A 16377-nucleotide genomic window follows, 5' to 3' on the forward strand; every position below is an offset into this window, starting at 1 on the left:
TCTTATGTTGATTGGGCTAAAGATCCTGCAGATCGCAAGCTTAAGTCCACAATTGGATTCTGTATTTTTCTTGGTGACTCTCTCATTTCCTCAAAAAGCAAGAAGTAATCTGTAGTTTCTTGTTCTTCTACTGAGGCTGAGTATCGTACCATGGCTTCAACTACAATTGAAATAGTTTGGTTGCGTTGGTTACTTATTGACATGGGTGCCTTACTTGTTGAACCCACTCCTATGTATTGTGACAACACCAAAACTATTCAGATTGCTCATAACTCTGTCTTTCATGAACTCACTAAGAATATTGAAATCAATTGTCATATCACATGTTATCATCTTCGCTTTGGTACCATCCCTCTCCCATTCACTTCCTCTACTATGCAGTTGGATGACTTCTTCACAATGTCTCACACTATTAGTCGTTTCCAGTTTCTACTCGGCAAATTCTCGATGCTTCTTGGTGCACCATTGTGAGTTTGAAGGAGGATGTTAGAGAATATATATTTAATTAGGAGCATTTTAGTCATTGTATATTTATTAGGGTTGGGTTTATTCTATTAAGTTCAATTGTATTCTAGGTTTTAGGCAGATAGGTCTGTTGGCTCGCCTGCATACAACTACTCTCTCTCTCTCTCTCTCTCTCTCTCTCTCTCTCTCTCTCTCTCTCTCTCTCTCTCTCTCTCTCTCTCTCTCTCTCTCTCTTGCATTGGATTATGAACTTTAACAAACTTTACTAGACTTTTATCATGTTGATTAAGATTGTTTTGTATAATTTTTTTATGCCACATGTTTTTTTTTTCTTATAAAATTTTTATTTTAAGAATAATGGGAGTTGTTCTCTATTAAGTCTAATTAAACAAGATGTACCATTTTGTTCAAAAGTAATGTATAGTAGATATTGTAAAAAATAAAAATAAAAATTTATCTTGTAATTTTAGGCAAATAAATGATTAATCTTCTATTTTATATTTGAAATATTTTTTAGTATTATATATTACGAGTACAATATTTTAGTCATTGCAAAGCGATGTGCTATTCACATTTTTGCACAAGTGTTGTGTTTGACTATTTGTATCCAATCAATATTGTAACACCAAAGCTTTTTGGAAACTCCTCTCACATGTATTTGATATTTTATAAGTGTACATGATATTTTTAGAATATATTTGTTAATATCTAGTAATTCTTTGACATTTCTCAAGTGCTTCTGAACACCCTTTCTAACAACTTTTAAAAAAAATTTTATTGTGTTTGGGAATTGTCACAACATCTCAGAGAAGAGTCTAGAATGACAAGATGTAATAATAATAAAGGTTCGATGGAGTCGCTATTAACCTGTTATTTATTTAGGTGTGATTTAGTTCACCCAATAATTACTCGTTAATTGGTCTCTAGACTAATTTTAGGCCAATGAACCAGTAACCTCGATCTACATTTATCAGAGTTGGGATTGGGAGTTCAGTTATGCGAGAGGAAGGTACTAGCACCCCCTATATAACAGTTCTAAGAACGGTACCTAATTAAGTATGAATTATTCTTAAATTGAATCTAATCATCTTTAATTAACTCTCTAATAAATAAAATAATATTAAAACTTTTAAAAGAAAATATAAAATAAGATGCGATTTAGAAATGTCTAATACAACCTCCAAAAGATTGAATCTTAATAAATAAACTCCTAGAACTAATATAGATGAGATCTGAAACATTTCTTTACCCTTTGTTTAATCATTGGGACGCAAACACATCAAAATAGAATATATAAAGATAATAATAAAAAAATTCATCAAATACGAGCAAAAAGAGTGTTTAAAACATTCTCAGGTTTCCAAAAATTTTTAAGAATTTTATGAAAAATATTTTTTTGCAATTCTCTAGGGTTTTTAAAGACTTTTTCTCTATTTTATTTATTTTTGATTTTTTGATTTTTTTATTTGGGTCAAAATAACTCAAATAATTTGTAATCATTTTTTTTTATTTTTTTCTCTATTTTCACTATTTTCTAATTTTTAAAAATAAAAAAATTTGAAAAATAATTTTTTAAATAAAAGAACAAACTAGCGTGTCCCACTAATTATATATATTGAAAAAAAATCTAATAAAAAACCTTCTTTTTTCTTTCCTTTTCTTTTCTTTTCTCCCTTCTTTTCTTTTCTTTTACTCTTCTTCTCTCGAACCTTCTCTAACCTCCTTATCTCTCCTCTACGCATCTCTCTCTTGTTCTTTATTTTTTATTTTTTATTTTCTAACATCTCTTTCTTTCTTCGATCTTGCTCTTTTTTCTTTTTTCAATTTCTCATTTTGTTTTTTTATTTTTTTATTTTTATAGATTTAAATGAAGGAAAAGGTAGAGATAGTTTCTTTAAGTATGGATTTGAAATCCATAGGTGAGTTTTTCTTTTAATTTGATTTTTATTCTAATTTTAATCTTTGATTCTTTGAATTTTTCCTCGTAAATTTTCTCAAGAACCGAACATAGTTTAGGGTTATTTAGGATCAGACTAGATGATTGAGTGATTGATTTGGGTTGGATTGGGCCTTTGGCTAGGTAAATTGGTTGGTTGGGCTTATGATAGGATTGAGCCGAATTAGGCTTTGAATTGAGTTAGATTTAATTGAGTTTGGTTTTAAAAAATTGGACCGATAGGTTGATTTGGGTCCACGTAGTTAGGTGAGATTTGGTTTAAAGTTTAGATGAGTTTGATCTGAATTCAATTGGAGCTTGTCCAACTAGGCCGGACCCAGTATAATTTAACATGTGTTCTTAGGTTCTAAGATCATTAGATTTGGGTCAATGGGTCAACGGATCAAGGTTAAGGATGACCAGGGTCTTGGGTGTTCAAGTCATTTGTGACTTGGACCCGAGTTGGATCAAGGGGTATTCGAATTTGGGCTTTTTTAGATCCAAATTTGTACTTAAACTTCTAGTGGTTATTTAGATTTTGGGATAGTGTTAAATTCTGTTCAGAGACAGTTTCAAACTCAAATCCCATTTTGAATTTAAAATTCAGTTATGCCAAAAATTGAAATAAAATTAAACTGATTAATACAAACCTCTATTTCAGAATTCTGCCAACCTACTCTTCTTTCGCTCGAACTCTCTTCAAAGTTTACACCACCCAGCCGTTGAATCTTTATTGCCAAATCTTCTCCAAATTTTGCAACTTAAACTCTTTCACTCTTCAGTGTTTGATCACTCACTTTTTTCCTCACCTTTTGTATTCAATTCTCTTTAAAATATTTTTTTTTTTTCAACCAGGAGTTCCTTTCCAAATTTCTTTCCTTTAACTCTTTTCTTAGTGAGTAATTCCTTCTCCCAGTTATGCCTCTTTACCTTCTGAAGCTCACTATTTGTATGCTCAAAGGGTGACAACCCCATTAATTTTGATTGATAAATCAAATTTAAATTGATTTGATTGATTTTTTATCTTTTAATTTCGATTTTGCAATTATCCACATGTCTAATTGAAATTTCCTTTATGTGTGCAAGTGTAAGCATGAAGAAGCCGACCCACTGAACTTTATTTTTTTCTTTTTTTTAAAATTTTTTTTTTTAATATTTTCCATGTATTCATTTTTTTTTATTTCATGTATTTAATTTTTTCTTGTATTTTCTCATTTCATTGTATTTAACGAATAAGATCATACGCGAAATTTGAATTAAAATGAAAAGTCACACCTAGAAAAAATAAAAAAGGGCAATAAAACTAAATAAAAAAAAAATCCTAATTTTACTATATAAAGCCCGTTATAACATGGGGTGTCTAAAGGAAGATCGATTTCGGACCTTAAATTTGAATTTAAGTAAATGTGAATAAATTTTAATATGATTTTATATTACCCCAAATCCAATTTGAAATCCAAATTTAAGACATTTCTAAACATGGTATTTAGGTATATCAAGACATTTATGTGAATTTAATTTAATTATTCATGAAAAAATCACAATTACGAAACAAAAATGCTGCAATTTTGTTTTTTAATTTTTTAAAAGCTTGCAACAATTGTTGACCTTTTTAATTTTTTTAAAAACTACTATTGTAAAATTTTTACATGACTATCAAAATTTAATATTTGTCATAAATAATATATAAAATTTTCATTAGCATGTTTCTACTTGTTCGATCGCATAAATCTCGAAGTTATTAAGTGCATTTCATAGTTTAGTAAAAAAAAATAAATCTTTATAAATAGCATCAAGTATTTATACTTTAAATTATATAATCAATTATGACAATGAATTCTTGTTTAAATATTATTAAAATTATATAAGGTAGTATTTGAGAGCATAACTTACTAGATTTTGACTTTAATTTTTATGAATTGAAAGAAATATGATATAATTTTATATTATATTTTATCCAAATTTATAAAAAATTAAATTCAAAATTATAATTCATGCTCCCAAATGTAAATTACAATTTGAGCTCAACTTGATTGTAAATTAAAATTAGATACATGTATAAATATATGTAATGTACCTATAATATTAAATATACTTATAAAATATATATTATATGACTTATATAATATAAAAATAATAAAATATAAAAATTTGATTAGACTTGAAACTCAATTCGAGTATTATTATTGAACTTGAATTCAATTGTTAAAATATTTGAATGGTTCAAACTTGATTTGAATTTGAAGAAAATTGAGTCAAATCAAATTAGGGGTAAATCGAGTCAGAATACTTTGTAAATAAACATATTTCACTTTGATCCTTGTAAATAAAAAACAATAAAAAATATATAAAATATACTAAATTTATAATGGTGATGTACCCAATACACACATGTAATAAAGTCAAAAATTTCTCCTCCTAACAAAACTCATTATCTTCTAAAAATCTGTTTTCATTTTCATGGTCAAGAATCTGTCGTTCCAAACGTGGCCTTAGGTCCACAACATTCCGCATTTCACCTTGCAGTGATATTTTATGATTTTTATCATTCGAAGTTCGAACGCTAAAAAACCCTAAGATGCAAAGCTTTCTTCATCTTCATCCACAGTGGGAAATACTTTAGACATTGAAATTTGGCCCTTCAGCCATCGAGCCAAACGCAAAACCCTCGCCTCTTCCCTCTCAAGGTTCAATCCTCCCTCTTCGAAGGACAGAACAATTTAAAAATCAAAAAGCAGAACCCATTTTTCAGCTGGTCTCTCTCTCTAAACAGGGATTTTACTTCTACGCTTTGATTTTGGGTAAGCCCCAAATCCGTGCTGGTGAATTTAGTTCTTCTTTGAATGGATTCCTTATTTCTTTATGTTTCAGTTGTTCTTTGAGATATTGTAGTTTTGTTTGTTTTGGTCGCTGAATGGTGCAGAATCTTGTAGATTTGTTCATATCTGATACCATTCTCGACCCAATTTTTTTATTTTAATTTATGTCTTTTTGGATGAACCAATTGTTGTATTGGCGTTCCTGTTCTCATACATGGAGATTCTATGCAGTGTCTCCTTGACAAATTTTAATTATTATTTTTACTCTTTTTTTTTTTTTAATTATTTAAGGTTGAGGATTTTATTTCAGATAAACTCGTTTGGAAAAACTAATGCCACTGTGGTTCCTGATGTATTTATAAATTATTTTAGCAACAAGGAAAATGTAAGCTTTTCTTGCTTGCTCATCTGCGCATATTGCGCATCTGAATATGCTTACTGCGTTTGTATTTATGTAGGAAGAATGCGTTAATCTAAATTTTGTTTGATTTTTTTTTTTCTTATTATTTCTGCTCCTTTTCAGCTAAGGAAAAGTGTCGCAGATTTTAGTTTCCTGTATTTTATTGGTGTCCAAGAATTGATGAGGTTTCTTGTTGGTGCTTTCCTCTGTATTTTTAAAACTTGATTTCAACTTGGTGGATAGATCTGCATTTGCCTTAATGTGTGTCTTGTTTGTATCTGGCTTGTGTAAATTTCTTCACTTTTATTTTGTGATTATAATTACTTTAGTTTAATGGTTTCTCTTATTCATTTTGATCTCTCTATTGAGTGGCTTTGTATTAGGCAATTTTTTTTGCTACTTCCATGTGGATAACCTGATGACTTTGGGATGTGCTGTGGTAGAGATAAAAATGGGTAACAAGGCTAATATAGAAAAATTCATCGGTGTGACTGGTGATGGATCCTTGGTTGACATGATATTTTATATATGCACCGTTTGCCCTGAGTTGTACAGTGAGTAAAATTATCACACTGATGGTTAGTCAGTTGTGTTCCTGTGCCATAATTTAGATGTGTAAAGGTTAATACCTATCCTTCGTGCTACTATAGCCTCCATGGTTAATGTTGTTTGAAATAAAATGATCTATAATTTAATATTTCTTTTCTATAAAAAGAAAACCTCACTCATTTTGGATTTGAGGAATCAGTCTGCCAATTTATCTCATGCAATGATTAGTAGGTCCTTTCATCCCTTTTCCCCCCATTGGGATCAGTTTCAATATGCGTCCCATCCAATATGGCCAAAATCAGCATTAGGATGTAGTGTTTTGTGTAGTTTAGGTTCAAGCTGTGGATATTGAGGGTGGAGGGTTTTGGGCTTTAGTGGAGTAGGTGGTGGAATCCAAACTCAAAAGTTAACTGTTTGTCTCCTTTATAAGCTGTTTTTGGGGAACTTGTGGTGAGAATGCTTTCGAATGTTGTAGGTTTTATGCTGACATGTAAAAGATGTGTATCCCAATAATAAGACACATCTTATTAACACGTTGAGAAATTTTTTTTGGCCCTTTTTTTGGGCCAGCTGTTGACTTGATGAGCCTCACCATGGAAACCTGTTACTAACTGGGTTTAGTATGATGGCGGAAGAGAATCATATAGCTGAACTGATATTGGTGATGTTGGGTGATGTAAGGATTGGTTGATGTTGATCTTGTTGCTGTTTTATTAGAAGGATTTTTTTTTAATAATAAATGTTTTAACTGAAGAAGAGCTTGAGTTGTGAGGAGTGTTGTACAATTATGTGAACAAATTTGAAGATGTTTCTAGAAGTTCTACTTTGTTTTCTGTTCTATTTATTTTGAGTATCATGTTCTTTTTGTTTTTTTGTTCTCTTCATTGTTGACACTTGACATCATAGGAGTGGTTAAGAGACGCATAAGGTCACAATATGAATGGTTGTTGGTTACACTGCTATTAGCCGTAACTGAACGATGATGATATATTTTTTGAGTTGGGATGATGATTTGTCAATGATACTGGTGTGATCTCCATAAAAGATGAAATTTTATGAACCCTAATTGTCTCATTCAACTTGAAGTAAGGTCTTCACTAGTCAAGAATGAGGCATTCATCGGTTCTGCTGAAGTTAGTTTTAGTTTGATGGTAGTGAAGGTTAGTTTGATGACTTCACCTTGTCAGTGATAAATAGGTTATCTTGAATTGCTGTCCGTGCACAAGAAGAATGTCAAATCTTCCAAACATGTGCTTATGTGCGTTTCTTTTGTTTGGGGTTTTGGTGGCTACTGTGTGGGCTGTTGGATAAAATTGGCATATGTATAGAGTCTAGTGCCTTATGATATCGTATGTTTCTAATGAAATAGGAAATTTGGAATAATTGTTGAAATGAGAGTATTTGAGTGTGAATAGTTGTCCCCTAAATAAATTGGAAGCCTGTATATTTACAAGAAACAAGCTGCTTAGGAAAAATGATGATTTAGAAACTATGTAATGGTTGGTGTTTTTGTTTTTTTTTAATTGTAATTGTAATTTTAATTTTTTATCAAGGGAAAGTTCCTTTTTGAAGAAATGATATAATCATATTAAATATTAATGCAAAAACTTTCTAACTAGATTTCTATTATTTTCACACTATTTTATTAAGTTACCTTATGTTATACTGTTTCCCTTGCTAGATCCATTTTGGTTCTCTCTTTATTATTAACTCAATTTGAGTCTGAACAGTAATTTTACTGAGGTTGAATAATTGAATCCACTTTAAATATGGGTCATTAATGTAATTTGATTCCAAAGGATAATAATGGTGTTATATAATCTGCATCCAATTCATCGTGAGCATCAAGATGTCACCTACTTTAGATGGTAAGGCTTGCCACATTGCATGGTGATGGATTGAGTTCAAATCTAGTTTCGATCTTGATTTGAATATTTTTGTTGTTGTTGTTGTTTTTAGCTGAAGTTTAAAATTCAGAATGCATGGGAATTCCTCCTTTTGTCGTGTCGATTTTGTGCTCTCTCTTGGGGAAGACATGAAACTTTTTCTTCTATATTATGCGTCTTGAATTACGTGCTTTGATTAAACAATTTTTGTACAATTTGATTTGGGAGTTAGATGTAGGGGGAGGGTAGTCACAAGTGATCAAGGTTAGATTGCCTCCGCTATTACCAGCTTCTTTTAGAACTTGTATTTGAAGGAGGAATATTGTAGATTGATGTTAGAGGAGTTGGATTGAAATCCTATTTCTGTTGATCAAAAGAGTTGGTTAGAGAGACCCTTTGAAGAGGAAGTGAAGTGGGTGGTTTTTTGTATGGATAGGGATAAGGCCAAGGGCCCGGTGGGTTTAACGTAGCTTTTTTTTCAAGATTGTTGGGAGGTTGTTAAGGTCGATTTGTTGAAAGTTTTTATTGAATTCTTTTTGAATGGAATTTTGGGCAAAAGCATTGATTACTCTTTTATTGCCCTGGTGCCTAAAAAGTCAAAGATCTATTAAGGTGGAGTATTTTGGACCCATTAGACTTGTTTGTAGTGTTTGTAAAATTATCACTAAAGTCTTTAGCTAATAGGATTAGTGAGGTACTTGTGGATAGAATTTCTACTGCCTAGAGTGCGGTCATCGGGGGAGGCAAATAGTGGATGGTGGCCAATGAGGTGGTGGAGAATGTTTGTAGGAATAAGAAGAGGGGTTTGTCTTTAAAGTAGATTTCGAGAAAGCCTGTGATAGAGAGCTTCTTGGGTAAAGTCCTTAAGAGGAAGGGTTTTGGCGAGCGTTGGCATTGGTGGATTAGGGGCTGCTTGTCTAATGTGTGGTTCTTGGTGATTGTTAATGCTGATCTGAAATCTTGGTTTAGAGCTTCTAGGGGTATTAGTCAAGGTGACCTTTATCCCTTCTATTTGTCCTTGCAGTTAATGTGTTGAGCAGGATGGTGGATGGGCCTGTGGAGAGGGAGTTGGTTAAAGGTCTAGAAGTAGGGAGAGAAGGATTGATGTTTTCTCATCTTCAGTTTGCTGACAATACCATTTTCTTTCTTGATGATCATAGCCCTCCCTTTAGAAGAATTTTGAGCAATCTTCAAAGTTCAAATTCTTTGAGAGGGTGTCAGACCTTAAAATTAGTATGGGGAGTGTATTACCAACTTTTAATGTGCCCTGGAGCAAGTGAGGGAAAGGGCCCCTAAGGTGGGGTGTGGCATTTTGGATTGGCCTATGACCTACTTAGGGGCCCCCTTTAGGGGTAATCCTAGGGTAGTGGATTTTTGGAATCCGGTAGTGGAAAGGGTGACTAAGAGGTTAAATGATTGGAATGGGGCTCTCTTCTCTTTAGGTGGTTGAATAACCTTGATCTAGGCTTGCCTTTCAAGCATTCCATTGTATTTCTTGTTTGTATTTAGTATTCTGAGGGGGATTGCTAGCAAGCTCAAGAGAATCCTGAGAGACTTTCTGTGGTCTTTTGTGGGGGGGGGATCCACAGGGACCACCTTAGTTAAGCTGGGGTGAGGTTTGTAGATCAAAAAAGGAGGGGGGAGGGTTGGGGCTAGGGAAGTTGATGTCTTAAAACAGTTTAGCTAAATGGCTATGATGCTTCCCTCTAGAAGAATTGTCCCTTTGGCATAGGGTAATAAGTAGTAAGTTTGTGTTGGGTGAGAATGGGTGGGATACATATGTTAGTTTAAGATGTTCTTTGGGGAGTCCGTGGAGGTCCTTCTCTTAGTTTATCCTTCTTTCATTTGTTACACTAAACTTGAGGTGGGGAGGGGTTCTCAGATCCGTTTTTGGAAAGACCATTGGTTGGGTAATTCATCCTTATCCAATTCATTCCCTTGTCTTTGTCGACTGAGGTCCGAGCAAAATAGAGTTATATCTTTCTTTGTTGGGGATAGGATTAGTCCATTGGTTTCCTAGAATCTCCATTTTTGGAGACCTCTTAATGATGGGGAGTTGGTAGAGCTGTATATTTTTGTTATTTTTATTGAATGAGAGTAATCTTTCAGCTGGGACGGATGTTCAGTCTTGGTCTTTGGATCAGTAGGGAGTGTTTTTATGTAAATATATATTTTTTTAATTCTTGATTCAATCCAGTGGCTAAGGCTCCTCCAATAATTAAGGATTTCACTTGGTTGGTTTTGCTTAATAAAATTAATACAAATAACTTGCTGCAAATTAGGGGACCTTTGAATGCTCTCTACCCCGATGTATGTGTGCTCTGTTACAAAAATTCTGAGACAGCTTCTCATCTTCTTTTGCTTTGTGAATTTTCTTGGAGGATTTGAAATATGTTTTTTTGTATTTCTGGAGAGGGCTGGGTTTGCCCTTCTTTGGTTGGTGAATTGTTAACTGTTTCTTTCCAAGGCTTTGGGAAAAAAATTCAGTATTTGGCCTCACTGTGGTTCACTGGCTTGGTTTTTTCCAGAGGAATTAGTTTCCATGAGTTGCATAGAGATTGGAGGAACATTTTGGAATGCTGATTTTTTTATTTTTTGGTATTTTTTAGTTGTTTTCTTCTGGATAGTTCCAATCCTTTTTTTAGGATATGTGCTCCATTGTGTAAATTCTCTTCCTATTAATAAAATACTTTTTTGCTGTAATTTTTTTTTTTGTACAATTTAATTATGCTTTAGAAAAATGAGCCTGCCATAGCAATGGACATCCCCAGACTGGAACTAAGAATCTGTAGTTCATACATGGAACCTTTGTAGAACTCTGTTTCTTTCTGAACTGAACCTTTGTTGCAATTTTTTTTTTGTACAATTTAATTATGCTTTAGAAAAATGAGCCTGCCATAGCGATGGACGACCCCAGACTGGAACTAAGAATCTGTAGTTCATACATGGAACCTTTGTAGAACTCTGTTTCTTTCTGAACTGAACCTTCGTTGCTGCTGCAGCATAACCATGCTCGCTTTAGCCAGCTCATTTCAAAGTTGCTTTGAGGTGGTTATGTGTGCTTAAAACTGGTTGTCATACAAATGAGGAGAAAGTTAAGCAATGCACGCCCGCATATGCATTGAGAAGTGCCTGAAAATAATGTTGAAAATTCCCTTACCCAACTGTTAATTTTTTAAAAAAATAGTAGCATGAGGAGTGTTAAGCTTATTTATTCTTTGTGTTAATTTTTTTGTTTCCAATACCTTCATCAACAATTTGGATTCTAGATCTATGCGTGCGCATTGCCCTTTATGTGTCCTTCTGACCTCCCAGAATTGACAACTTACCCACTAGTGGGCGTCAACCATCCCATTTCTGAGTCATCCCTTGTCATGCTTAGAAGAATCACCCCGAAATTGTGGGGTTGCTAATCACTACCTTAATTTGTTCAACTAATCTTGTTTTTATCTCTTCTAGATTGAAGGCTGCATTTTTTTCTCCTGCACAGCCATTGTTGCATTGAACTGCAGCAAAGGTCCTTACAACAGTTTAAAAATCAAGAGGTGTTTGTTTACTTACCCTTTTAAATTTAGTAAGTTTAATGAGGGTCAGAAATGGGAACTACATTACTGCAGTGTTTGTTTGAGGAAACTTGAAATAACAGTTGTGTTTTGTCTGCCAGAATTAAGGAAAAAAAATTCTTCATTATAAAATATTAGTGAGCCCTCTTAGTGGGACTTAAGGATTGTTATTGTTATTAATATAATATGATGAAACTGAAGCATGTTTAAAAATGAATCATATTGAGTTGTATAAAAAATCACTTGACTTGCCATTCCCCCATACAATAGAGAGGGAGAGCATATTAAATTTGCCTCTGCGCCTACACATATATGTCCACCAAATAATCTTTTTTCTTTGTCCCATCCATAACATCTTATTCTTTCTAGTCCGTTATGACTAACTTCATATGCTGATGTGGCAGATTGATTTTCTTTAATATGCAGCTCACTTACTATTTGACAGCATGTAATGGTTGCTTTTGGTTTGACTACTTCCACCCTGCTATGAGGAAAGTTTCTTCCAAATTTGACAAGGAGGGTAGACAGGGAATCCTTTTAACTTTGAGTGAATACAATTAGGTATATGCAATTGTTTGGTTTAGGATAATTTTTTATAAAGCTAAAAATGATAAAAAAATTAAAAATTAAAAAGTATTAAAATGGTAGGCAACCAAACCAATGCACAAAGTTCCTAAGCCATATCAGGGTCTGGTGAAGCCATGATATGCGCAGCCTTACATCTACGTTAGAAGAGGCTGTTTCAATGAGTTAAGAGTCTGGGGAAGGTGTTACATATGCAGGCTAATGCAGCCTTAGCCTACATTTGGATAGGCTGTTTCCATGAAGCTTGATGGTGGTTTAATGGGATCACCAGCTTCCTTGAGTTTCCCCTCAAGTGCAGTCCCTCTCAAATGAAGCTGTTTTTCACTTTATTTCAGCTATGAAATCCAAGAAAATCTGTCCACCATAGGATGGGAGAGAGATCTTTAAGAGTTTATGCCAGCTGAAAGCCAGCAAAGGGGGTTCAAAGGGGCTTATTAGAGAGAGATGCAATGCCTACACAAGGCTCTCTTGCCATTTGAGAGGGTAAGATGTACGGAGTAATGAAATCTTACCCACATGCTTGGAAAGGTGGACCTTGACCTTCATGTTTGCATGTAACACCTTTAGCATTGAGTCAATGCTTGCCGTGAGATAGAGATTCGTGGTTCTTAATTAGTGAGCATGTGGCAGACATGCTTACTTCTTAGCCGTCCAAATGACCATGTATATGCATGAACACACATGTAGGGACCAAGCAGGACATAACAAATGGCATAGGAGCCAACTCTGCATCAGCAGCTTTGTGTGCACTGGAGTGATCTAATATATTGTTCCTCACATTCTGCACCACTGTTCATTTCCCATACTGATCATGGAACACCATGAGCAGCAGGGTGTTGAGGTCTGCAATTTGAAGTGCATATTTTTACTTGTCCATTCATGGGAAAAAGAAAGAGATTCTTCTCAGAGAGCTTTTCCTGTACCTCCAGTACCCAAAATGGATCACCTTCGCTCACATGAGCATATTCAGGAATGATGGCTTTGTTACAGACGTTATGTGTATAGTTCTGGTTTCAAACTGAAACTGATAATCCCTTTTTTCAAGTCTCATGGAGTTTATGTGGGTTGAAATTTTAGAATGACCATTCTAAGGACTGGTTAAACTGTGCCATATAATTCTTAGTCCTACTGCTTTTTACTCACAGTATAATTTGAATACAAGGGACCAAATTAATATGATTTTTATACCTGATTCAGATTTTTGAGCCTCATTGAAGATGATATATTGACACAAGTACTTTTTAAGTATTTTTTTGAAAAATTACTTAATTTTTAAAACATTTGAAACAGGGGCAGAAGGCCTTCCTTTTAATAAGTGTTTCAAGGGCTAAATATTGCTAAATTTTTACTTGATTCCTTCGCTTAAAACATCTGCCTGTGAGATCAATTATGCAAGCCTCAGTGAGTGAGTTGACCCTGCTTTGTGAGAGTGACTAAAAAGTTCTAGCTTGCACCACTTCGTCTTGGATTCTTTGTTGCAGGAACATTGATGGTTTAATCAAAATCCTTTGCTTGATGCATAATATTGAATCTTCAAATCTTTCTAGAGCTTATTGGAAAATACTATAGGACTTAATAGAAATGATTTTAGTTGTTGGCGCTCCACATGTATTTGCATTTTCAGATTCTTATTACATGCTATTATTGGTGTCACCTGTCTTTTCTTTCAGGCTCAAAGAATTTGGAGGCTGGTGTGAATAATTTGTTGCCGCATCATGACTGCGTTCTGTATTTGCTTGTTCATCTGCTTGCATCTGTGTTAATTAACTAAATTCTTATGTGAACAATTCCAATGAATGGGAAAAATTTGTGATTTTCATTTTTTTAAGTTGCATACTTGTTTTATTCTTTAGTTATCTTACTGGACAACTTATAAGGCCTTTCTTTTTTTTTGGCTTTGATCTTCCATCTTCTATCGTTGCAGTTCATTTTAACACCTTCAAATCCCAAGTCATTATGTTCATTTTGTTATATTTTCTCCAAATATGGTAGCTATTTCTCCAGGATCATTTTCTAGAAAATTGTTCAATTATGTTTTTTCAACTGATTTGGTTATTTATTTTTGATGATTTCTGCAGCAGTCAACCTTTTCCCATTTCTTCAGGAGTCAGTTCACTTGCATCAGGTGGTTAATTTGCTTTTACAATGGCAGACGCTGAAAATGTCCTTCCACCTTCAAAGAAGAGGGCAGCTGGAAGGGAACTTTCTCGAGATAACCCTGGTCTTGATGATGAGGAAGATACTTCTGAACAAGAAACTGGAACTTTCAAGAAAGCTAGCAATGAGGTGCTGGCAACCAGAAGAATGGTCAAAGTTCGTCGCCAGCAAACCACATCTGGTCCCTCTTCCAACCCTTTTGCTGGGATCCGTTTGGTCCCTCTTACTGAACCCAGTGTGACTCCTGCTGAAACTGCCCCTGAAGCAAATACTGCTGGTGAGAAACCTGTTTCAGAAGCTTTAGGTGGAGAGAATAACGTGTGTGACAAGCAGAAAGATGAGAATGATAAACAGCCTGAAAACAAGACTGATGAGCCAGAGGCTGAATCTGCTGCAGGTGTGGAAAATGCTGCAGAAAAGAACGGGGAAACTGTCAATGAGGCAGCTGGTTCTGAGAAGAGCAGTGAAATTGTCAATGAAGCAGCTGGTCCTGAGGCAGATGATGAAAAAGCAGCAGAGGTTGATAAAACTGAGAAAGAAGATCTAAAAGAAAATGTTGGTGAAGATAAAGATTCAAGTGAGGAGACAGCAAGGTTTAGTTCATTCCAACAGCTTTCAAGCAGCCAAAATGCATTCACAGGTCTTGCTGGAAGTGGGTTTTCTGGTTCAACTTTCTCTTTTGGATCAACTGTTGTTAAGGATGGGTTTGTATTGGGTGCTAGTTCTGGTTCTCCATCAAAAAATGAACAACCTTATCCTTCTTTTGGTTTTGGTCTACCCAATAATGGGAATTCGTCCGTCTTTGGCACAAGAGGGGTGTCCATAGTGTCTAAGAACGGGGGTAGTTTCCCATCAATGCGGGAAGTTCCTGTTGAGACAGGGGAAGAGAATGAGAAAGCTGTTTACCAAGCTGACTCTGTGCTGTATGAATTTATCGACGGAAGCTGGAAGGAACGAGGGAAGGGAGAACTCAAGGTTAATGTCTCCACAAGTGGGACAGAAAGAGCAAGGCTTGTAATGAGAGCTAGGGGAAATTACAGGTTGATTTTGAATGCAAGTCTTTACCCAGATATGAAGCTCACAAATATGGACAAGAAGGGCATCACTTTTACATGCATGAATAGCACAGGTGAAGGGAAAGATGGTTTTTCTACATTTGCTTTGAAGTTCAAGGATGTCTCCATAGTTGAAGAGTTTCGGGCAGCTGTTATGGCACATAAAGATAAAGTGCCTGCTGCTTCAAAGACACCAGAATCAGCATCAGTTGCTGCTTCAGAGATGCCAGAAGCTGCGGCAACCATGGATTCAAAGACACCAGAAACAGCTACTGCTTCCAACACACAAGAAGTGGCTACTGCTTTAAAAACGCCAGAAAATTCTCCGAAGGCTTCCAGTGACTAGGTGAGGTGTAACTCAGTAAAACCGAGTTTTATTCTATCAGGAAGCCACCTTTGGGGAGCTGAAAATATGTACGTTCAAGAGTTTGGTAGTTCGGGAACCTGAGAGCTTCTGGCTGTTGGAGAGTCATCAATTTGTTGTTGTTTTGTCTTTACTCTGGTCATGGACCAATGTTCTAGCTTCCTTAAATCCTGGGGGTCACACTGCATAATTTTATAGTTCTTAAGACTTTGAATATTTCACATATTTTATAACCATATTTTAATTATTAAGTTATATATGAAAATGGCAACGAAACCCATATTAAAGATGCCATGAACATCCCTGATTGTTTTAATCAAAATACCTCCCACTGGTTTAGGAAGTGGTAGAAATTTGATTTGAAGCAGCAGTCACTGACTGATGCCATCAGCTTCTGCTGGCAAAGTCCTTCTGTTTCCCGGACATTTTAGATGCTGATCAAGCATACATAGAAGTGTTTTCTTGACATGGTCTTTCTCAGCTGGAGCGCCTGTGGTCCTCTCTGCTGCGGATGCAACTCATTATATTTGGGTCCTATCAATTTGAATTGGGTACTTTTCAATAGGGTTCATTTCAGTTTGCAGGCACCCAGAGAGTC

General features: G+C 34.8%; 1 protein-coding gene across 1 annotated transcript; it reads left to right on the plus strand.

Annotated features, from left to right (window-relative positions):
• Positions 1–4851: 4851 nt before the first annotated feature.
• LOC131157432 (nuclear pore complex protein NUP50A-like) lies at positions 4852–16071 on the plus strand. Its single transcript, XM_058111599.1, has 2 exons — positions 4852–5202; positions 14282–16071. Exon 2 carries the CDS (start codon positions 14349–14351, stop codon positions 15759–15761), a length of 1413 nt encoding a protein of 470 aa, XP_057967582.1. The 5' UTR covers positions 4852–5202; positions 14282–14348; the 3' UTR covers positions 15762–16071.
• The last annotated feature ends 306 nt before the right edge of the window (positions 16072–16377 follow it).

The sequence above is a fragment of the Malania oleifera genome, chromosome 6 (genome assembly GCF_029873635.1).
Source record: "Malania oleifera isolate guangnan ecotype guangnan chromosome 6, ASM2987363v1, whole genome shotgun sequence".
Lineage (NCBI taxonomy): Eukaryota > Viridiplantae > Streptophyta > Magnoliopsida > Santalales > Ximeniaceae > Malania > Malania oleifera.

Coding starts and splice junctions, on each gene's coding strand:
- LOC131157432 (XM_058111599.1), top strand. CDS start 14,349: ATGGCAGACGCTGAAAATGTCCTTCCACCTTCAAAGAAGAGGGCAGCT.